The 23,831-nt window shown below is 40.1% G+C and overlaps 1 protein-coding gene across 3 annotated transcripts in view; it reads left to right on the top strand.

Annotated features, from left to right (window-relative positions):
- Nucleotides 1-22,609, top strand: part of YWHAZ (tyrosine 3-monooxygenase/tryptophan 5-monooxygenase activation protein zeta) — a 28,451-nt gene extending 5,842 nt beyond the window's left edge. For all 3 annotated transcript variants that reach the window (XM_054984672.1, XM_054984673.1, XM_054984671.1), the window contains exons 3-6: nt 13,902-14,025; nt 20,919-21,082; nt 21,166-21,261; nt 21,569-22,609. In XM_054984672.1, the coding sequence (XP_054840647.1) occupies nt 13,902-14,025; nt 20,919-21,082; nt 21,166-21,261; nt 21,569-21,628 (444 nt within the window). In that variant the 3' untranslated portion in view covers nt 21,629-22,609. The remainder of the gene's footprint in view (nt 1-13,901; nt 14,026-20,918; nt 21,083-21,165; nt 21,262-21,568) is intronic.
- The last annotated feature ends 1,222 nt before the right edge of the window (nt 22,610-23,831 follow it).

Here is a 23,831-nt window from a genome sequence, read left to right as displayed (position 1 = left end):
TTTGGTGTAGTGGTTAAGAGCACGGGACTCTAATCTGGAGAGCCAGGTTTGATTCCCCACTCCTCCATGAAGCCAGCTGGGTGACCTCAGGTGAGTCACAGTTCTCCCATAGCTCTCTCAGCCCCACCCACCTCACAGGGTGATTGTTGTGGGGTAATAATAACACTTTGTAAACCGCTCTGAGTGGGCATTAAGTTGTCTTGAAGGGCGGTGTATAAATTAAATGTTATTATAATTATAATAATAATAGCAACAACAAGATTCAGTTTAATACCGCCCTTCAGGACAACATCCACTTAGCGGTTTACAAAGTATGTTGTTATTATCCCCACAACAATCACCCTGTGAGGGGGGGGGGCTAAGAGAGCTCCTGAGAGCTGTGACTGATCCAAGGTCACCCAGCTGGCTTCAAGAGGAGTGGGGAATCAAACCTGGTTCTCCAGATTAGAGCCCCACTGCTTTTAACCACTACACCAAACTGGCTCTCAAAAAAGATAGAAATAAACAAATTGGATACTTGTGCTAATTCAGTCATTTAAAATGTAATTGGTAGCATGTTTACAAGGTACAAATAATTCATTTACTGGGTTTTAGCCCTACCATGTTCACTATGCAGGCTTCAGTTGAATATTTTTAAGCAATTGTTCTTTCCTTTTGAAAAAAAGACATTTTAAAACAGTTCTATATCAGAGTCCAGAGAAACTTTGCAAAGCAGACAGATCACTTGGAGGGATTGTTTTCTGGTTCTACTGGACAATAAGGTAGAATCATAGGAAATCCTTGGTTACTTCTGCCCCTGAGTACTAGCATTCATATTTGAAGCTGCATGGAACTTCTGTGGTCATACCTACTTTAATTTCCTTCTGTATAAAACTGAGGATTAAAATCAAACACTAGGCAGTATTTAAATATTTGTTCCAACTGATGTTTCAAGTACAGCTGTTAATTTCAGTGAACGTAATTTTGCATGATTCCAGCCTTTTCTACCATTCTGACATTAGGAAGTTTCTTAAGACTTGTATCAATACATGGTACTCTGGGTACTAGTTTCAAAATGTATGGCTTTTAAAAAATAGAAAGGCAGGTTTTCATTATTAACTTGTAGTATTCACTTCTAATCTTTACGTTTAAAGGCAAACAAAGGAGGTAAGATGAGAAATTTGTTCAGCAGAATTCAGACATGCCTATATTGTCACACTTAGCTAAGGCTTTTGATCACCTGTTAATTATTTTAAGATACTTAAAGTTGGATCCAGACTAATTTCTCCATTCACAGTGGAACAAAGTTCCACTCTTGCACCCTGTTGGTTCGCTTCAAATGCTGCTTCTGTGAGTCAGAGGGATTCTCAGGAGCAGCATGAAATGGAAATCAAGGATGTGCAGCAGGAAGAGTGAATTGGTGGGAATTATTCCACTGGTTCTGTTCATTGATCCAACCCTAGGTTCTTACTCTAACCTTGCCTTTTATAAAGTTAAGAGTCTGAAAGGGATTGAGTTACGTTTAGGCTTTCTGTAGAGAGTTGCTCCTAGATTATATACCTGTCTTACCCCAGTATTAGTATCACTTAAGTTGTAGACTTTACCTGCAGACAAATTGATACAATTTAAATACAAAAGTATCAGCATGCTCACACTTAAATTGCAATGGTATTTATGACATTCACTGTCTTCGACCTAAGTCATATTGGTTGTTCTGTGTTGTCTGTATACTGTGAAATACTTAAAATTATTACTTTCTTTATGGGGGGGGGGCTAGTACTCATATAAAATCTTGTGCCAATTTCTACCAATTCCTCAGAACATGGAGAGTCCCCCACCAAAAGGTGCCAGTATTCAATACCATCATAAAAAGAACCCTGCTTAAAAATAATGGTTCAGGAAGGACCAGACAACAAAATAGAAGATTCGGAAGAGCAAACATGGTTACTTAACTGTACTGTATACATAGTTTCTAAACTTTGCAAATTGAGTGATGTTTTAGAAGATAGTTTAGAGGGTCAAGCTAGACAAATTATTGGTAGTTCTGTGAATTTATCACCCATATGTTCTTGGGGGAGGGGGTGCGGTGTTAAATTCAAGCCAGGAGGGTTTCTGATCCCTGCACTATTTTCCTATCTCAGAATTATGGTCTCCCTGCCATGCACTTTAATTTGCCACTGTTGCCTGTTTGCTCAGCAGTACAGATAACAGGTGGTGATGAGGACATTTTGAGGTTTAAAATCAGCCTGCATGGATCCTGTTTACCAGTTAAAAGCACTTCTGAGATCATTTTAAATTCATTAAAATGGTATTGTGTTGCAAACCATAATATGGGGTAAGATTTTCAGCATTAAATATTCAGCTTTATCTTATTTCTTTTATTATCCCTCCCCTTTCGTGGGGTCCTAAAGCTGCTTACATTGTTCTCTCTTCCATTTCATCTTCACAACAACACTGCCAGGAAGGCTCAGCTGATTGTGTGTCAGTTAGTTTGATGTGCTACTGATGGATAGCATTTTGTTCAAACAATATAGTTTCACAGGTCTCTTGAACTAGTGAGATGTGTTCTTTAAACTAGATGCTGAATTACTTGCTTAAGTATCCTTTCTAATATTCCCATGCCACATGAGACAGAACAACAAGTACCTAAACTGATGGTCCTATCTAGAACAATATTCTAATTAGGAAAAGCTTTTAATTAAACATTACTTTGAAATTCTGTCTTAAAGGAAACCTCACTGCAAGATGTTCAGTGCTAAAGACAATCATTTCATTTTCAATAAATCTGGATTGCAGAATTATTCACACCTGATAAAAATATTCCAGACTACTCTAAAATACAGCGTATCTTAAAAATATGAATAAGTTCTTGCTGGTTGGTTGGGCATTGCTGAAAAGCAGTTGACCAACTTGCCAGGTTAACTGCTGAGATAATATCTTGTCATATTTGCATAATTTTGGTTATCTGTGACAAGTATGTAACAACCATTGACCGAATTCAAGGAGAAACTGTGCACTGTGCTGGGAGAGTCAGCATAGCACTTTGATTAGAGTGCTGGACTATTATCTTGGAGACCCAGTTTAGGATCCCCATTCTGCCATGGAAGCTTGCTTAGGCGACTTAGGGCCAGTCACTCTTACAGCCTAATCACAGCATTGATGTTAGACTAAAATGGAGGAGGGGAGAACATTATAAGCAACTTTGTGGCCCTTATAGGGAGAAAAATAGGATATAAATTTCTGTTCTGATGAGCCTGGACATGTTCTGTGATGTTTTCAGTCTTTCATTTCCTTGCACACTAAATGAGGTCAGAGTAATTAGCTTTAAGTAGTGTTTAAAGAAATTCAAATCAAGTAGTGATCTTTCCATTTTCTTACAGTGTACAAAAGAATGACAAATGATGGTTGGTTGGTTTTTTAGAACAAAGCTATATTTTGAGGTGTTTGGAAAGAACAATAACCTTTAAAGAACAAGATCGTGCATTTTTATCCTTGACTTTATTACAGTTAATGAGCAATTGATCTCTTTGGGACAAGAGAACTGTTTGGTGTCCCGTCTGACAAATTACAACATTAATACTGCAGTTCATTTTCAATAGTATAATTACTGAAATCCCTAGGTAATTTCTCTTAAAGCATTGTTAGCCTCTGCATATGCAAAACTGAATGCTAAAAGAATTAGCTAATTTTTTCAGGCAAGTTCTTTCAGTTTAACAGGTCAGTTGAAGATTGTGAAGAAACCTTTCAGAGGGTAACTTGTTGGAAAAGACTGTTCTCAGTCATATGAAGGATTGTTCCAGGGTTGGGGGGTGGGCTCCAGAGTCATATTTGATGGACCCTAATAAAATCCTGAGTAGCTGCTATCTAAATTTAACTATGTGGGTTAACGATCTAGGTTATTTTCTAAATTGGCAAAAGCATGGTTGTGTGATACCTTTACATCTCTTGATCTTCCTGGAACTTATATTTTGGGTAGAAAAGATCTGGCTGCTGTGGTGCATGCCCTGGTTACATCTACTTTAGATTGCTGCAATATGATGTACATTAGGTGGCACCTGAAAAGTATTTGGAAATTTCAGTTGGTTCAGAATGCTGCAGACAGGGTGTTGACTGGAGTGGGTTATATGTCATCATGTCAGTCTTGGGCTGCCTACACTGTCTCCCAGTCAGTTTCCAGGAACAATTCAAAGTGCTAGTGCTGACCTTTAAAGCTCTGTGTGGTTTGGGGACAACATACCTAAAGAACCGCCTACTCCTTTGTGAACCTCCCCAACCACTGCCACCATATTCCAAGGCCCTGCTTTGAGTGCCCCCACCTTCTGAGATTAGGCAGGTGGCAACCTGGGAGAGGGCCTTCTTAGTCATGGCACCAAAATTCTGGAACTTTTTCCCCAATGAGACTTGTCTGTCCCCTTCTGTTGCCATTTTCTGTGAGCAGGTAAAAGAGCTTTTTGGTTTGGCATTCCATCAGTGATCCGTTCTTCCTGCTCAATGTTTTGTTTTTATATTTTTATGACGTGTATTTTAGCTCTAGTTTTAGTTGTTTTAATGTCATTGCTTTAATGTAGCTTTATTGTGTATGATTTTAATTTGTTAGCTGCCTTGGTGGCCCTTATGAGAGTAGAAAGACAAGAGTACAAATTTTGTAAAATAAGTATTTGTTGAAAGAATAAAATGGTGCTGGGAACAAAAAAAAGTTACTACAAATAAACCTATGATGGAGAAGTTCTTCAAAGTGGAAGGAAAAGATAGTGTAAGACAAGGTTGAGACACCCATGTTAGCTAGAATGGAAGTTCTAGCTTTCGATAAGGAAAGATCCTTGACAACTTCAGAATACTGGCAGGTGGAATGGATGGACTAAGGTATCTGTGAAGAAGAATGTCTCTTCCTTCCACTGTTTGGATAATGTACTGCTAACTGAGATATATTAATGACATATAGCTCTGTATCATCACATCAGTGTGATTTTAGGGATTTCGGTGGCTTGTGATATGTTGTGTTCTCTTATAGTGTAAGCATCATTATAAATAAAAACATACTTGGAAGAATGTTAGCATTTATTTGTATGCTAAAAGCAGAAGAGATTGTGTTGCAGACAAGTTTATTTCAACAGGAAGCAAGTAACAATTAAGTCACGTCCTTTTAAAGTTGAATTTAGAAATGTTTCATGTTTTCAGCTTGACTTCTGTATTAATAGTGTATTATAGAAGAGGGGTCGGCAACCTTTAATAATTAAGAGACAAACTGACAGAACAAGAGATCATCTAAGAGCCTATTTGTGTATCTGAAAATACAGTTTAACATTATGGGTTATCAACAAGTAAGCTATCAGATTTCTGCAGCCCAAACACTGAATGTCTATTCTTTTATTAGGATACATGAGGTCTGTCAGTAAGTAATAAATATGTACAAAAGCACCCTGAATGATTATTCTAGTGCACTGGAATAAACCTGCACATGGTTCACACTTGGATTATTGACAGCTATTCACTTCTATCATTTCCCTTTCTGTAAAGCATGTCTAAGAAGCCCCTTAGCCCTCTGAAAACCTTTGCCTGCCATTTCCTTCACATTCTGATTATTAATGCATTCCACCTACTTTTCCAGTATCTGGTAACTTAAAATATTTCTTTTTGAAAGAGCTGTACTTGGTTTCATATGGAGCCACAGCTGGCCCTAGAGCCATAGTTTGCAAACCTCTATTACAGAGGAGTCATAAACTAAAGTCATAAGTGAGGGGATTGGGATGTAATAATGGTTTGTTTGGCAGCTGTGAATATACTGATAATCTTTTTATTATTCACAAAAAACTGGCCCATCAGTTGAATCCACCCTAAGAGTACGCATGTTCTTATCTAGGTTCAAGAAAATGTAACTTGGGGCAAAAAATATGCAGTCAGTAGGAGCAAGTAGGATTTCCAGCATACAGTGAGCACCACCTTTATTTAAAAATATTTTCCCCTATCTTTAAGGTAGCTTACAAGAACAGGTTGATAAAATCCTCATTTTGTATTTTAACTATTTAATAGCATAAAAATCAAATAGTCTCAAAAATACTCCACATCATGCACTTGAATAAAATAGTAAGTTTGGATCTTGTTGTCTTTTCCATTGGTGAATGCAGGGGTAGGAGATTTATGATCACCAAAAAGGATATGCTAGATATTGTGAGACCCGCATTGAAAAAACTGTATGGAACAGAGAACTCAGTGAGGGGATTAGCTGAGACAAAACAGAAAAATTCATAGGATCTTACACCTTATATACATCATCAAATGAAGTTAGAGGTTTTATACAATTGCCTAACAAGGGAATTTGCCTTTTGTAATAATTATAGAGAGCGGATGTTGATATAGAGAATGTTTTGTGAGCTCTTACTTGTTTCACCTTGACAGGAGGAATGCCAAGTAGCACCTGATTGATTTCCTCCCCATCATTCCTTAATCTACCATATCACTCAGAATAATGGCCTCTCCAGTGCTCAAAGTTCAGAGATGTGTTCATGAGCCAAGAGGGGAGTAGTGTCTAGGGAATGGGGGAGCAGAGGGTATGTGTATGCACTGCCAATATGCTACTCTGCTTCTGCAGATGTCTCCAGTGCTATTTTGTATGTTGGTAGGAGACACAGGGTCGAGAGTCTCATTGTTTCCAGCTGTGAAGTATTGCCCTTAAAATGTTGATCTTATGGCTAGACAAGAAAAATGGATAAGCACCCCTCTTGGTGCTCTTTGATTGCAGGTGGCATGAAGCAGATTGGAGTGCTGTCCACAAGTAGTTGGTGCTGATCCACTCTAGTATAGACTTTTTGTTGGACATAAGAATTTTATGAGTTCTCTGGTTCTGTAAGTAGGCAAATCCTACTGAGCCCATTGCATTGAATAAAGGATTTAGAGGCAAGTGTGCAAAAGCATGTGTGTTCTAATCAGGGGTCATTTCGTAGAAAAAGAGCTACAGGAACTCATTAGCATAACTCATTAGCTTATACCACGCCCCTTGATATCACCAGAAGTGTGTCATTGGCAGAACTGATTTGCATATGCAACACCCCCTGACATCTCCAGAAGTGTGTCAGAAGGCAGCCCACCTGGAGAAAAACTGCTTCAAAAGCACAAAGAAAATAGGACAGAGTTTTATTTAAAAATCAGCAACTCTACAATTAACAGTATAGTATGAGACAGGATGTCCAGTGCCCCTCAGAATGGGCACTGAAAGCAAAGGCAATTCTAGCAATACAGGGGTGGACACTAGTCAGAGGGTCAAAACTGCTGACTTTGTGGACCAAAATTCCAAAAAAGCTGACAAAAAAAATAAGAATACATAATTTTGGATCTCCAGATGGTTTGACTATTCAAAGAACTGATCCCAGTTTGTTTCCAGCATAGCGAGTCAAGGAAGGAAGCTCCACATGCAGATCTTCCTCTGGTTTGGGCCTGCAAAGAAATTAGCAGTTTCCCTCTATTATGCAATGGGGCTTCTCTCCTGCTGTTGCAGGGCCAGACTGGTATGGGAGATTGTGAACAGGAGTACTCACCTCATCTGGATCTGGTCATGTTCTTTCAACAGTGGCCAAAGGGGTACTTGTTAGGATGAAATAACCCATACTGGTGTTGGGGGAACCTTTTGCAGTGAGCACCTGGGGGACAGAGAGAGGAGAAAAGTTACAGCAGAAATTCACTGAGTGAATTGTTCTGCACTCCAGGGCCCAGCACAGAAATCTTGAAGCAGCAACATCTCTGCACACTTTTCTCCTTTGTCAAAGGAGATTCCGCAATCATTACCAAAAGGGAAAGACTGTTTGACTTTAAACTTTAACTCAACTTTGAAGGAGCTGGAGGTGCCAAACATTGTAGATGTCACCAATTTCCTCTATTCTCTTTGGGCTCTTGGGCATCCAGTGATAAACAATTGACTTGAAGCAGCAACATCTCTGCACACTTTTCACCTCTGTCAAAGGAGATTCCACAATCAATACAAAAAGGGAAAGACAGCTATACTTTGCTCTAGAACAGAGTGCACATAGAGAACAACTTACCTCAACATAGGAGTTTCCAAAGTTTCATCTTGTCACCAGACTCCTCTGTTCTTTTTCTGGTCTTGCTTTGGGTGTCTAAAGCTGAACGATGACCGTGAAGCATCCATGTCTTTACATACTTGGTTGAATCAAAGACTGTTAGTGGAGGTCCAACAGTTCTTATAAACAATAAAGATGTTATTGTTTTGACTTTCAAGGAGGATCTTTCTAGAGTGACAATCAAGTTCATCTGGGAAAATCGCCTTTCACACTCACTGGATGAAATAGCAACTGTATTGAGAATGCGGCGGATCCGAGATAGTTCCTTGGGCATTTCTTCTCTATATTTAAGATGCTCTCTGAAGGCCCGAATGTCTTCTCTCTCACTGATCTTAAACCTTCTTGCCAATGTGCTTATTTCCGCTTCCCTATAGAGAAAACAGTCACTAGATTTTGCTGGCCAGTTCTTAGAATCCAGAACTCTTCCACACTATCTACCAGGCTACCTATTTCTTCTATGCAACTGGACATCCTTAAATTGCAGCTTTTCTGTTGCCTCAAGTGCCTGTGTATACTAAGGGCCTGGAGTAGTGCCTCTCTTCCCGCAAATGTCAACAAGAGTCTCAATCTTGCCATGGGCTCTGTACAGATCAATATTTCTCTCCAGCAAATCATCACTTAATTCTGAGAGCTCTTGCAAAGCATCACAAAGTAATCTGAGATCCAAAACGAATTCTGCTGATGTAATCTTCTTATGTGCACTTCTCCCTTCTATTTCGACCACTCTGTTTTACCTTTTTCAAAATGAAGCACTAGGGCTTGGTAATCCTTCCAGACAGCCATAACAGTTCTGAAACTAGATGCAACCCATCTTGTTGACAGGATCCTTCCAATTTTCAAGATCTCCATCTCTAATGTGGCCACACATGCCTTGAGCTCCCTTGCAGTTTTTGGAGAAGAATGGTACATGACGTATAACTTGTCCATAAAACTCTTGAATCTATTGATGCCACACACCTCTTTCACGACATCGTGGACTGATAATTCCAGCCTATGGCTAGCACAGTGCCATACAACAATGGACGGGAATCTGTCTTGGAAGTTTGGCGACTCCATGAGATCCTATCATCACTGCAGCCCCATCACAAGTCGATGAAACCAAATTTTCCTTTAAGAATTCCTTGGTGATCCCTAGTGACTCAAGGGTAGACATCAGACTTTTGAATATTCCATTTGCTGTCATGTCGTCCAGCTCTGTCAAGCCAATGAAGTGATTCATATGGTCCTACATGTCCAGCTCTTCAATGTAGGTGCAAATGTACACTATCAGAACTGATTTCTGACTCACAGTAGTCGATTCATCAATAATCAGTGCAATTTTACTCTTGGAATAAATAATCTTTTTGACCAGTGTGTTTCTCATTTCATGGCCTATGTGATCTATGATATGTGCACAAGAAGTAGCTGAGTGCAAAATTCTCCCCGCATCAACACCGTTTAATTCTTGCAATTCAATGTCAGCCTCAAAATCATTAAATCGTTTTTTCTAGCCACTTTGTATGCTGTGCGGAATATTTTGGTGATTTCCTTCTCTCTCTCTTGGGACTTCAAACATACTGTTCTCAGTGTTTCTTTCTTTGCTTCAGCTGTGATTTTAACTGCAGCTTTGTGACCAGTACTTTGTTTATGCTCTTTTTTTTCTGAGACATGTTAGCTGCTGTTTCCTTGATTCACCATTGAATGACACATCTCCACATATCCACTCTTTAGAAAGATGCGCGCCTACAGTCTTCGTCTCTGCCCCCAAGGTACCAACAGTTTTACACACTGAGCAGCCTAACTTGCCACCACTGAAAAATAACCAGTCGTTTTTTTGGGAGATGCTCATCCTTCTGCTCTACAGTCCCAACAAGTGGGTCAGAAGCTCTCATTAACTGGAGAGGCAGGAATGCAATGGCTTGTCTCGCCGGTCAATGGATTTTCAAGTTCCAGACCTGGATTCTGAGTTTTGATGTCATCTGGATTGCTTGATATTCACTTGATGTTGGGAGACGTTCTTCCATAGCTGCACGTTTTACTGAGGCCCCAACAAAGTAGTCGGAAATACTCTTCCTTTTCATGGTTCATAGACTGCGTATATAGATAAAAATGAAAGACTCAAAACAAACACACCCTTCAGTGTTCCAGTACCAGCCGAGCTGCCAGGGCAAGAGGCCTGGTGGCTTCCGTACCTTGCACCTTTTACAGACAAGCAAATGTCACAAAAAACTAGAAGTGCAGAGTGCAGTCTGTGTTTATGCTCTAGTCCCTGCCACACGAAGTGGCAATTGCCAGTGGGCACAGAACAGTTTCTTTCTATGGTTTTCCAGGCAGAGCATGAGAGAGGCAGCAAAGAGCAAAGCACCGATTTTTAAATTAAAAATTACAGTCTATGCTGTGCCTGGGGGCTGGGCATACAGCAACATTCAAAAACATCACCAATAAAGCAAGAACACACACACACCCCAGATATTCTGTCACTTACTCCGCTTATGTATTGTAGTACCGGGGCTGCTGCTGGCCTGCCAGCGAGGGCAGCTGCTGCTGGTCTGCCGGGCGAGCTGCTGCTGGCCTACCGGCTGCTGGCCTACTGGGGCTGCTGCTGGCCTGCCAGTGAGGGCAGGCCCAAGCCCCACGCCTGGCCGTGTGGCTGGCTTCGGAGGCTTGCCTGGCCGTGTGGCTGGCCTCAACAGGCTTGCAGGCCCGTGCCCCGCGCTTGGCTGCGCGGCCGGCTTCAGAGGGCGCTGCGGGCCTCAACAGGGTTGCTCGCCCGGAGGCCGACGAGGGCAGGCCCGAGCCCGACATGGCCGGCTTCAGAAGGCACTGCCTCCTGGCACCACTGCTCCTCCACTTTCCCCTACTTACCAGTAGTCCAGGTCGGTGCTTGCTTGCTTGCTCGCTCGCTGCTGCTGCTGCTGTTTCTACAGTAGTGGCACTACTGCACAGCTGCCAGGAGGAAAAGGAATCATGTGGGCGGGGCCATCACACATGTGATTTCTTTTTAGAGCTACCGAAACAGTGTTCCGGCCCCAACGGAGCCCTGGTTCTAATCCATTTTAAAGACCTCTGACAGAATGTAGGGTGCCAGTTGGTATTCATTGTTTCCTCCCTATTCTGTCATAGTCCAGATTCCGTCTTGGCCCTTTTACGTCTTTTGCTTTTGCTTGTTTTACTAATGTAAACCCTGTTGTATCATTCACTATGTTGTCGTTTTGCCTGAAAAACCTTTATTGTGCTAGGTCTGGGTGTCAGAAGATCCATATTGCCAAGGCTACATCATTTTATCCTTGTGAAAGTAATAGATATATTACATTTTTTAATTCTACTTCATGGTCAGTCATAGCTTCTTGGAGCTCTCAACTCCACCCACCTCACAGGGTGATTGTTGTGAGGTTAATAATAACACACTTTGTAAACCGTTCTGACTGGGGGTTAAGTTGTCCTGAAGGGTGGTATACAAATCAGATGTTGTTATTATTATTTATACCCCCACGTTTCTCCCCAATGGAGACCCAAAGCAGTTTATATCATTTTCCTTCCCCCCCCCTTCACAATAACCCTGTGAGGTAGGTTAGGCTGAGAATGTGCGACATGCCAGTGATTACACAGCAAGCTTTTATAGTAGAGCAGGAAAATGAACCTGGGTCACCTAGTCTGCTGCTGTAGCCACTATACCGCACTGGCTCTCAGTATGGTGGGGGGGGGGGTAGTTCTTTGTATAGTATTTAGGATTTGATGTGATATTCTGCATTTTGCAGTGCAGTTAGCTTTACTTGTTAAACAACTGTCTGCTTTTTGCTGTTCCTGGTTATTGGGTGCAGGTTGCTTAAAGCAGTGCTTTGTGTACTTCAAATTCATTTGCTGTTTTGTGTGTATGCTTTTTTTCAGTTATTTTATGCTCTGTTAGGGAGGGTATTTTTCCTAATGTACTGTTCAAATAGTTGAAGAGCTTTTCTTTGAGGTCAGATCTTGCAAGACATCTTCTTAACCGTTTGGACATCTACTTTTTTGTAGATGATGATGATGGTGTAAAAGTTTTTTTAACTTTTCCTGGATGAAAAGGAGACTACCACCTGGATATTTCACATTTAGGTTATAATTTGGAAGGGAGGCCTTTAAAACAGTTACGTTATGTTAATCCTTGCAAATGTTCTTTACTAGCCCTGCTCAGTGTGCCACTGCCTTTAGAGGGGAGGTGGGTTGCAACCAGAGACAGGGCTCTTTCAGTAGTGACACTTCATTTGTGGAATGGCCGTCTCCTTGAGACTTGCCTGGCATCTCTGTTGCTTTCTTTAGGCTCCAGGCCAAAACATTTCTGTTCTCCCAATCTTTTAATTAAGGGGCTATTTTTTTAAACACTCTTTTAGCCTGTAAACTGTTTCAAACTATCTTTGATCTGTTTTGTGATCTGTATGTTTATGCTGGGCTTTTTATTGCTGGATTTTAATTAATAAAAACAAAATATTAATTTTGTAAGCCATCTCAGGCAAGTTCCTGGAGAGGTGGTGTAAAAATGTTCTAAATAAATATAGCTGCCTAAAAAAAGAAAAGCTACAGTAATTTTGGATGAGGATGTGGTTTGAATAGGATTAGATTTCTTCACCTACATGTGTGATCAGCTCTTAAGGTTGATCATATTAAAAGGATTAATTGGCATTGCCAGCATCAGATTTCATATAGGAAAGGTCCTCCTAATAACAGAATTAATTCTTCACTAGAAAGGAAGGAGGTGTTGATTCTGTTACCAGTCCCAGCATTAAACATGTGATTGCTTAATTTCAACATTAGTCAATGTGTCCAGGAAGCAACTAGGATAATTCTTAAACAGCCCCTTAATAAGTTTCTTTTGAGAGGGTTGATGCTTACCCAGAAGAATAGGAGTGGGTGGTTGAACAGTTTTCTGGAGGTTAGATATTCACACCATGGGCCACTACTTAAAAGTCTATGGGTTGAGGGGATGAAACATTGAGGGTTTATTATATTTACCCAATTAATAAATCTGATAACTAGAGTGACTTTTATGGGGCGGGGGGTTATGAAAAGCCTTCTAAGTTGAATGGGCCAGGTGAGGAATTCAGGAGACTGGAATTATAAATTATAGTCTTCAGGAAATACTCTCAAGAACCACAGCCACCCTCCATGGAGGACTGACACATTGTCACCACCACTGAAAGCTCATTGGAGTGATTTTGTTCATCTGATGTTAAAGCAACTCTGAACTTCCACCCTGTAGTGATCGTTAGTCTTTTAGGGCTTTAAAAAGCACATGGAGCTATATTCCAATCTTTTTATTCTCTTTCCTTGTGTAATGGCTTACACTACAGCATCTAAATCTGTAGCATAGGATCGGATTGTCAAATAGGTATTAGTATTGCTGATTGCACTTACGCTAATACACATGTAAAAGAAAGATGCATTTTTCTTCAACATTCCGGGAGTGGTTGTGGTTGTCCTTTGTGATATAATTGTGTGCAAACAGCTATTTGTAGCGCAAGAATTGTCTATGTGAACAAGCAAGGAAATTGTACATAAGTTGGTTTTGAGTTCTTTTCTCCAGGTCATGAATATTTAACTTGAGAATGCTTGAAGGGGCATGTAGCTAGTGTAAAAAATGTAAGGAGTTTTCCATGGTAGACTACAGATTTCAGAAACAAAAGCCAAGTAATACTTTCTTAAACCAACCAAAATAATGGCTACCTACTTTGTCCACAGATTTCAACATAATATGAACTGTAGCAATGATTTCTGAAGGTATCACTGATTGGAAATTTTCCTAAGAAATACAAGTTACATTGACCATAAGTTGACAGATGGAAATTCTCGATTGTCAATGTATGTAGCATGCTGACACTTCTTAATTTTCAATTTTAGTCTCTTTTGGAAAAGTTCTTGATTCCGAATGCTTCGCAACCAGAAAGTAAAGTTTTCTATTTGAAAATGAAAGGAGATTACTACCGTTACTTGGCTGAGGTTGCTGCTGGTGATGACAAGAAAGGTACAGTGCATTGGTTTCTTATTATCAAACTTGTACTGAACATATGAGGAATGAGATGATTCTTGGGAGGGATGCTGGAATGCTGTGCTTTGGACCAGTGACAGAAAACTACTAGAATTGTGTAGCATTGTTTGCAGCTTTAGAAGCAGTGAGACAAAGATAAGTTCTCATTGTCATATAAATAAACATGGTCTGCTTTTGAAACTTACTTTGAATGGCTGAGCTGTAACATGTAAGCACAAAATTTTGAAATGTTGTATACCCTGTTACTGGTATACTCTAGTTACGTATGATTACCTTTATTGCTTGCAAGAAACTAGTGCCATTGTTGGGCAGAGGATAAAAGATGTGAGCTAGGTTTTAAAAAATATTTTTCTTAAAGTGGTATAATCTAATGAAGGAAACACATGTGGAGCTGAGGAGACCATTTCTCTCCAGCCTCAACTTCATGCATCACATCTGTGGTTTTTATCATGCCACCAGTAACTGAAGTGGGTGCTAAGAGAACGGTGAGCTGTTGGAGTCTTGTTGGTGCTCCAGTGACGAGAGTGTGGACAAGATACAAAATCTAGCCCTCCCATTGCTCTTTAGAAAGGTATGCATGTTCTAGATAGTTAATTGTGTAAATGAGGCCTACTGTTCCAATATGATCAAGATACGCACTGGGAAATGCTAAGCATAAAGAAGGAGCTTCCCTTCTACCGCACCTCATTCCTTATGCTAAACTGAGTTACTGGCTTAAGTCTTTAACACAGCTTGGTTAGTGACCACACAGTAACTAAGGGACTGTTTTGACACCATGATCAGGTTCCCGATACAACTTTGGAAAAGCCATGAGACCAGGAATATAGTCTTCTATTGAGGGAAGTGACTATTATAAGGACACAATAATAAAAGACACTCAACGGAACTAAATACCAGATACCCACATTAAGTACTCACTAGCATTTGTGCAAGAGGATGCTTTCCTATTCTGCCATCTCCCTTTACTCCTGCTGAATGTGTACTTCTCTGCTCTTCCTCCTGATTCCTGCTTTGCAGGGGAGGGAGGGGTTTTAAACTGTTGGAGGAGAATGTTGACAGAATAGTATTCATGGGATGAAATAACAAGCAGCTGCATTTGCAATTCCTGCTTTAAATGAGAAGTGAATCTGTCTATTGGCAGGGCCACTTTTGACTACAGAGATGATCAAATCTGTTAAGCACAAAGAATTTGCACCACACAGAAAGCTAATAAGAAGCCAGACTAGAAAACTGGTCTATGAGAAGACTATTAACCTAGCTTTCTCCCTAGCATACAGGTTTTCACTACACACTTCTTTTGGCTGTGGAGGAGCGTTCATTGTGTGAGCCTTTTTTGCTGTCTAAAGTAGTACAACATACATTTTAGTAAGAGCTAGTCTTACATTGAATTAGTACTTAATGTGGCGATTAACAAAGAGTGCCTTCCACTCCCATAGTCCTGTCTAGTGCATAATGGATTTCTCAGGGGGGAGGATGTCAAACTGGTCCCCTTTTTTACAAACACCTTGCTTTCTCTAGAGGACATAGCTACTAGATGTTGAGTAAGGGAGGGTTGTGAAACCACTACAACCCTCCTCACAGCACCAATTGAGTGGTGAGAGATGCTCTGTGCCCATTAATGTTTGGGATGCTCTACATATCAGTAAAGCTTAGAGAGGGATGACATTTAAGCTTTGAGACATGATGTATCCTCCCCCCACCCTCCCATTCCAATTGTGGGAATAGTGTTTAGGTTCATAGTGGGGTGTTTAACTAGCATCCTGAGGTAGAATCTTAAAAATACGGAATAGACAAGTGGTGGCATTCTGCCCTTCCTGTATTTTTCTCTTTTTTTTTGGTAGGAGCTCTGTGTAAAAGTACTGTTTCATTCATGTCTTCAGGAAAAAGTGATTCCTGAGTTGTGCTAATACATACTTGTGGTGTGCATGATTGACTATTGAATCAAAACCCTATTCTCCATTACAGCTGTGGAGGATAGATAACACAGGGGAAATTTCCCTGGTATTCCAGTTGATTCTTGTTTGAAAGTATTTACTTATGGCTGTTTTGCTGTTGCAGCTTTACCCCAATGGGATAGGTGAAGCTTAGCCCAAGAGAATAATTGAATCCTGGCAGAGCTGGATGCACTTAGTTTTTCTGTCCTGCCCCCAACTCTACTGTTTCTTCCCCAGCATGATTTCAGTGTTACAGTGTTATGTCAAAAAGAGTCCAGTAGCACCTTTAAGACTAACCAATTTTATTGTAGCATAAGCTTTCAGTTGTTTTCAGTTGTTATGTCAGTTGTTCTGAATCTACAGTAGCATAACAGATTACTGTTCTGGCAACACCCATCTAATTGTAGAAAAATCTGTTACAGCCAAACATCGTCCTTGTAGTCAGGCACTTTTAGCCTTAGCGGTCTATCTATGTAATGCTTTTAAAGAACATGAATACAATCTTTAAAAACTTCTAAGTTTAATAGGCCAAGGTCCTACCTTAGCTTCAGTAACTATAAACCATCTCCTTTCAATCAACCAGCACCTCTGGGTCTCACATCACATTTACTGTTTAACTTACTTTTTAAAAAAAAAGAAAAGATAATGCTGTCTGAAGGGAAACCCAAAATGCATAATCAAAGCCACTTTGTCCAAATGTAGAAATGCAGCTGTCAGTCTTGGTTTAATGGTCAGTACCAGCTTGGAAAAAAAGTGCCTGGAGGACAGGCGCATGAAAGCATCATTTGCTGCTTTATCACAGGTAAGCTGCGAATTGTGTAGCTATTCTAAATACTGTTGCAGTATTTTAATTCTTCTTGGCATCAGTAAATTAATTTAAAAAAACAATTCTGTTTGCAAGTTAATTGGCTGTGGCAGAGGACTATTGGTGGTAATTATGTATCAGAATTTCAGTTTTGAAACTTCTAGAGCTAGGTGCTTAGGCACAGAAAATATTAAAAATAGCATCAAAGCATTATCAAAGACTGGCAGTTCAGTAGTTCAGCAAAAAAAATTAATCTTGACCCTTTTAAAAAGAACATTATTTGTAAGTTATTTTCAGCAACAGACAAGTCTGCTGGTGATAATACCATGCAGACATCTAGAGACAAGGGACTGCTGCTGAAAAGGCTCCCTCTCATGACCACCCACTGTACTTCAGGCAATTTGGGTACATGGAGAAGGGCATTAGATACTGATCTGTTTGCCCACGCAGATGTATATGGAGATGATGATCATCTGGCCCTAGACTACGTAGGGATTTGCAGGTTACAACTAGCATTTTGTGGGTCCCAGAAGCTAAATTGGTAACCAGTATAGAGGGAACAGAATTGCGGCAACATGCTTCTGCAGGCCTTATCAGTCAGCTGCTTGGCCATTGTATTCTCTACCCGTTTCTGCTTCTGAACATTCTTCAAAAGTAGCCCCTTACAGAGTATGATACTGTAGCCTAGTCTGAGTATCACTAAGACATGAATAACCATGGAGAGATCTGACTAAAGAGAAGGTACAGAAGAGTACACGAGTAGCCCTGCTGGTCCAGCATCATTTTCCTAGCAGTGGTCATCAACTTGGTCTGTCATGACTAGCTCAGAGTCCTTCAGTATATTTATATATCTGCAGTTAGGATCTTTTTGGCCTGATACTCATTACTTTGCTCTTTGTTATAATGAATTCATCAGTTTAGAGAAATCCTTCCAAGTTCGTTTCAATCCCTTGTGTTTTTACTATCGTGATCAATTTAGTGTAGTCAGACTTCAGTACCTCACTATTCACCCCCAGTTCCAGGTTATTTATGGATAAACATCCCTCAGGAACTCCCCTGCAAAAATTGCTTTTTTTCTCTTCACCTTCTGACTTCTCTCATAACAATTTATGATCTTGTTGAGTGTCCTAATGACCTTAGCAATTCGCTCATCAAATTTATTTATTTACGTCTACATTTCTTCCCATTTTATCCTTGCAACAACCTTGTGAGGTAGGTAAGGCTGAGTGTGTCTGACTTGGCCTAAGATCACCCAACAACCTTTCATGGCAGAGCAGGGATTAGAACCAGGGTCTCCTGGTAATTGCCAGTTTCTAGCAGGCATGCAAAAAAATTTTCTTATTATACTACTTAGTGTCTTTGGCCAGAATTCATGCTCCCTCAAATACCCCCATTTGTGCTAGACTTCTGCTTTGTAAAGGAAGTCCACATTGTTCCTGTCCTTTCTGGTCAGCTTGAATGTATTATTGTGGTTTTAAATAATCTCAAAACATCCTGAAGATGTGGCCTTCCTCTTAACTTATCCTTTCATCTTTCTGATTACCTCTTTTGAAGTTTTATGTGGCTATGTTGGCTTTTCCAGGCAACTCACATGCATGTTGAATGTGATAACCAGGTGGTTACTGTTCCTTGTAGTTCAGCCACTTTTGGCTCCTACAACATTTTTTTAGGTATCATTCAAGGTGATTCCCCACCCATCCGATCTATAAGTAACTATTCTCAGGCAGTTACTGTGTCTAGAAATTTCCTCTGTCATGATTTGTGTATTTAACCTATCAGTGTGAGGATAATCAAAGGCCCCCTTGCATTATTACAACATGGTCTACTTTAGTAGGTTTTCTGATTTTTCTCCACCTTTTGATTGCCCTCAACTTTGACCAAGGGACTGATGGCACAGTCCAAACACTAAGTTATTTTCAGGCCTGGTATTTTCACCCATGTCCATTCTGTGTGCAAGCAAGTTCCTGCTATGCATACTAATGTTACTTTGTCCCCTCTCTCTCTCAAGAGAGAGAGGGCAACACCACCCCTAGCACAGCATTCCCTATCCTTTCTGTACAGTTTATAAGAATGGGTTACTATATCCCTGACTTTCCTCCATTCTACCAGATTGCAAATGCAGCCCTATAACTATGCCTTCCGTTAGTACTGCGCATTCCAGTTTTTCCATCTCAACTCCGTCTATTTTAAAATGCCCTCGGTGTAAGAAGTTTTTTATTTTACTTTTTCCTATATGGGAGCCATTTGATTATTCATCCATGATTTCTGCTCTGTTCCCACTAAGATGATTTGACAAGTGTTGGCCATCTTTCTTAGGGGATGAATCTTCCCAGAACAGAAGCTCCTCTGCTCCTGCTGTCTTTCCCCATGGACTAGTTTAAAAGTTGCTCTGCAGCCTTTTAATGTTAAGCTCCAGTAGTCTGGTTCCATTTTGGTTCACGTGCAACCAGTCCCTTCTACACAGATTTGGCTTTTACCAAAATGTTGCCCAGCTCAAAACCAACCTGAATCCCTCCTCCTGGTGCCACAGTCACATCCTCATGGTGAGACTCTTCAGCTCAGTCTGTCTAGCCAGTACGCTGCATATGGATAGCAGTTGGCATTTCTAAGAACACTCTCGTGGCAGGCCTAGACTTTAATAATACATTACGTAGCAGCCTAAATTTAGCTTCCAGGACCCCCTGCCAACATTTCCCAATGTTGCTAGAATCAACATGTACTCCAGCACCTTGCTCCTCCCCTGTACTACCTGACAACTTATTTATATGAGATGGGACATCCACAACCTTTACCTTAGGCAGGCAAATCATCAGGCAGTCATTTCTCTGTTGATAGTGATCACATTGCCTTCTTAGAACTCCCTCTCCCATCAGAAGTATATCCTTGGTGCAAGAAGTCAGCTGTTCGTAATTGAAAGAATGGGTGTCCCTGAACTTCTTCCAGTCCCTCAATATGATGCCTTCCTCCATTGAGATCCTCATTCTCTATGACAGCAGTTCTGCTTTTAGCATAGAACTAGATCTCTACTACTACTACTAGATCTCTAAAGGTCATCAACAAAAATTTCCACCTGTCAGTTCTTCCAGGTCAGCCTCCTTAGCTTCAAGGAAACAAGCCCATACCCTGAGAGCCAGGGAGATATTGTGCTAAAGGGCACACCCAAGACATCAGATCAGAAGGCAGGCAGTCATACATGTGGCTCTTCATGCAAAATACTAGAAAGCACTAAGTCTCCTATTCGCTTCCTGCATTGATCTACTTCAGGTAGCATCTAAATTTAAATGGATAGTTCACCACCTCAGACATATGCTTAACTTGCATAACTTCTGATTCTCTCTCTCTTGGACTATGAAACTTCATTACTGGGGCACCCTTTTACATATGTGCTGTCCTTACCTATCCAGTGGAGCATCCTTTGCCTTCTTTAGTGCTTTAAGGGCTGCCTAACACTCCTCCGGTGGTGTTGTGCTACTTGAGAAATATATCAGTAGGCGCCTTTTGATCCACTGTTCTTCAAAGATGGGAATGACAAGAAGTATATTGAGCTTGTGGCGATGTCTGGTGTCTTCAGCAGAGGCTACACAGGAGGTATGCAGATGAGCTGCATCTTCCTCAGAACTGTCTGAACACATTCTTAGAACAGAGTTGCTAAAATGGTACAATTTGCTTCAGCTGTGATTGGACAGTTGCCAGTTCAGGAGTCTGTCTTTCTGTTAATGACTATGTATAGTGTCAGTTTTCTGCAGTGTAATTGTCAGTGTTCTTCAGGATGAGGCTGTAGTTTGGGTCTGAAAGCTGATTATGTACTAGAAATTGGTAGTTCATGAATATGGTGGGTTGTATTCGTCAAATCCAGGTAGCTTAGTGTGGAGTTAACCTTTGGAGGAAGGTTTCTTCCACAGGAGAACGAGCTTTTTTTCCCCAGAGGAAGGCTGCATGCTTAGCTGAGCATAGCATAAGCCATTAAATATGATACTTTGAGTATTTTTTGGTTCAAGTATATACATAAATATAGTCTTGGTGAATTTTTCTTACAGCTTCTAAAACTTCTTTTTCCACAGCTATATTGAACTGTGTTTAATATTACAATCAACAATTGCTAATTTAATGTTACTCTTTTGATTTTTAAGGGATAGTTGACCAGTCACAGCAGGCGTACCAGGAAGCCTTTGAAATCAGCAAAAAAGAGATGCAGCCAACACATCCTATCAGATTAGGTCTGGCTCTAAACTTCTCCGTGTTCTATTACGAGATCCTGAATTCTCCGGAGAAAGCCTGTTCCCTTGCAAAGACTGTGAGTTAAGAATCTGATTATTGCCTTAATATAAAAAATGTTAAGAAGTTCTACATGTTCAAATGTACTTTTTTAAATCATAGGCTTTTGATGAAGCCATTGCTGAACTTGATACGTTAAGCGAAGAGTCATACAAAGACAGCACGCTAATAATGCAGTTACTGAGAGACAATTTGACAGTAAGTATATGACTAAAATGTGCTTAAGTAAAGCAGTAATTATCTTAGTGATTTCAGTTGGTATTCAGTAATGACTGGGTATTCTGATGCTAACTTGCCAGGCAATCAAGGGTTACATAAACAGTCTTCGATGGAATGAAATATATAATATTTCATCATCATTCAGCTTTGTGCCCTTTGCTCTATTTCCATATTTCAGAAATGCATAGGTTTCTTAGAGATTATTCAGATGTGTGCTTGCTTATTCACCCTAGTTCTAAACTTGAAGCTTTAATCAATAACACATGATTGTGGCTTTCTTAAACAGTTGTGGACATCGGATACCCAAGGAGACGAAGCTGAAGCAGGAGAAGGAGGGGAGAATTAACCAGCCTTCCAATTTGTCTGCCTCATTCTAAAATTTACACAGTAGACCATTTGTCATCCATGCTGTCCCACAAATAGTTTTTGTTTACGATTTATGACAGGTTTATGTTACTTCTATTTGGATTTCTATATTTCCCATGTGGTTTTATGTTTAATATTAGGGGAATAGAGCCAGTTAACATTTGGGGAATTTTTGTTCATCCAAGGTGGCCAATATAGGGATGTGGAATTTTTATAAAAGTTTTACATGTTTGGCATAGTACTCTTGGTACTTTGTGGCTTCCCACAAAAGCCAACGTTAAACAGCTTCCTATGTTGAGCAAAGAGAAAACTGCTTTCCTATTGGTCTGTCACAGTGGTTAAAAAGGGATGATCGGTTGCAACCACACAGGTGTAATGAATGTGGGTACTTCAAAGCTGGAACACACAGAGGGCAATATTGAGCCATGGATACTGCATGTCAATCATGTGAAGTCTATGGAAACTACAATCCAAGTATACATCTTTGATTGCAGCTGAAAAGTGTTCCTTAAAGTGGATTGCTAACCCAATGAATTTTCTTTAGGGAAGGGCAGAAACGGTTCACATTCCATTACTTGTAAAGTTACCTGCTGTTGCTTTCATTATTTTTGCTACACAATTTATTTGTATTTAAATGGTTTAGGCAACCTAAGAACAAATGTACAAGTAAAGATGCAGTAAAAATGAAATGCTTGATATCCATAATTACACTGTATATCGAGCACAGCAGTAAAACAAAAACCCATGTATTTAACTTTTTTAGGGTTTTGCTTTTGTGATTTTTTTTTTGATACTTTGCCTAACATGCATGTGCTGTAAAAATAGTTAACAGGGAAATAACTTGAGATGATGGCTAGCTTTGTTTAATGTCTCCTGAAAATTTTCATGAACAATCTAAGCATAACTGTTAAGAACATGTGTATTAAGTTGATGTAAGTGGAATAAAAGTTTTATGAATGGACTTTTCAACTACCTTCTCTGTAGCTTTCCTGTACATACGGAGTTCTTTTCAGGATATCTTGGCAATTTTTTTAGGGCCAACAGTGTCAGGCTATGTGTTCAAATCTCTCTGCATCCAGGTTTGTATCACTTACTCTGGTGTGAAGTTGGCCGTATCCATCTCCTCCTGAAAAGTCTTTTGTAAGACTGTCTCCAGGTCAGAGAGTCAGCCTGCTGTCTTCTGAACTGCTTTGGCAAGGGCTGGAGAAATACCAACAGAATGCTGAGAGAGAAGCGAAGGTAATTGTGTTTTATGGAATCTGAAATCCCCCCACCCCCACCCCTGGTCTTTCATATTGGCTACCATACTAATACCAGACTTATTTGTATGCTTAACAACCATATGGATTACACTAAAAGGGGCATCAAATGCTACATTTAATTATAAGCCTGAATGTGGAAAGTTCAAGAACTGAACATGCAGAAATGAGCATGCAGAAATGAGCCAGCTGTTGCATATAACACTCATCATTTGTTAAATACTTTGCTAGTAAGTTGCAGATGCTCCACTTAATTTAAAAGAACTGTAAATGTCCCTGCAATTGCTATAGGCTTCAATGTACTGGAAATTTCTGCTGACAGAAGCGATTTCCATCAGTGGCGTACTACTTCCTTCCCCTCCTGCTGCACTCCCAAATGCCCTCCAGTGCTGCTTCTGGGGAACAATCAAGAAAAGCATGACATATGAACCAGCAAGAAATCACTAACACCTTTGTGTGTAGAAATCCTGTGCTGGATCCTATCCATAGTTGCTCTTAAATATATTCCCCCACAAGAGTTTTATTAACTTAATCTAGCTAAATAGACCAGCTGCTAATTGCACACTTGCTAGCTTTCAGTGTTCATGAAGAATCTTCCTTGACTTTTCTATTGATTTTGAGTATACAGTTTTATTTCTCTTGTAACTGTGAATATAGCCTGTGATAAACTTGCAACAGACTGTAGTCTTGTCCTTTAGGGCCAAGAAAAAAAATAATGGGATGATACTGATTTCTTACAAGTACATTTGTTGATCAAGTCAAGTCATCAGCTTTCATGTGGTTCAGTATTACGTTTCCTTAATAAAAGGGTGGGGGCACAAGTAAAATCCAGATGAGGTCCAGTTTTTGGGAAACTGTTACCTTTCAAGCTTAATAGCTGTTTGAGCAAAAACAGGCGAAGAAAGTAAGTTGACATTGCAACAC

Source organism: Eublepharis macularius, chromosome 7 (genome assembly GCF_028583425.1).
Source record: "Eublepharis macularius isolate TG4126 chromosome 7, MPM_Emac_v1.0, whole genome shotgun sequence".
NCBI classification, from domain to species: Eukaryota; Metazoa; Chordata; class Lepidosauria; order Squamata; family Eublepharidae; genus Eublepharis; species Eublepharis macularius.
Note: the sequence above shows the minus strand (reverse complement) of the source record. Positions and strands in the feature narration are given on the sequence as shown.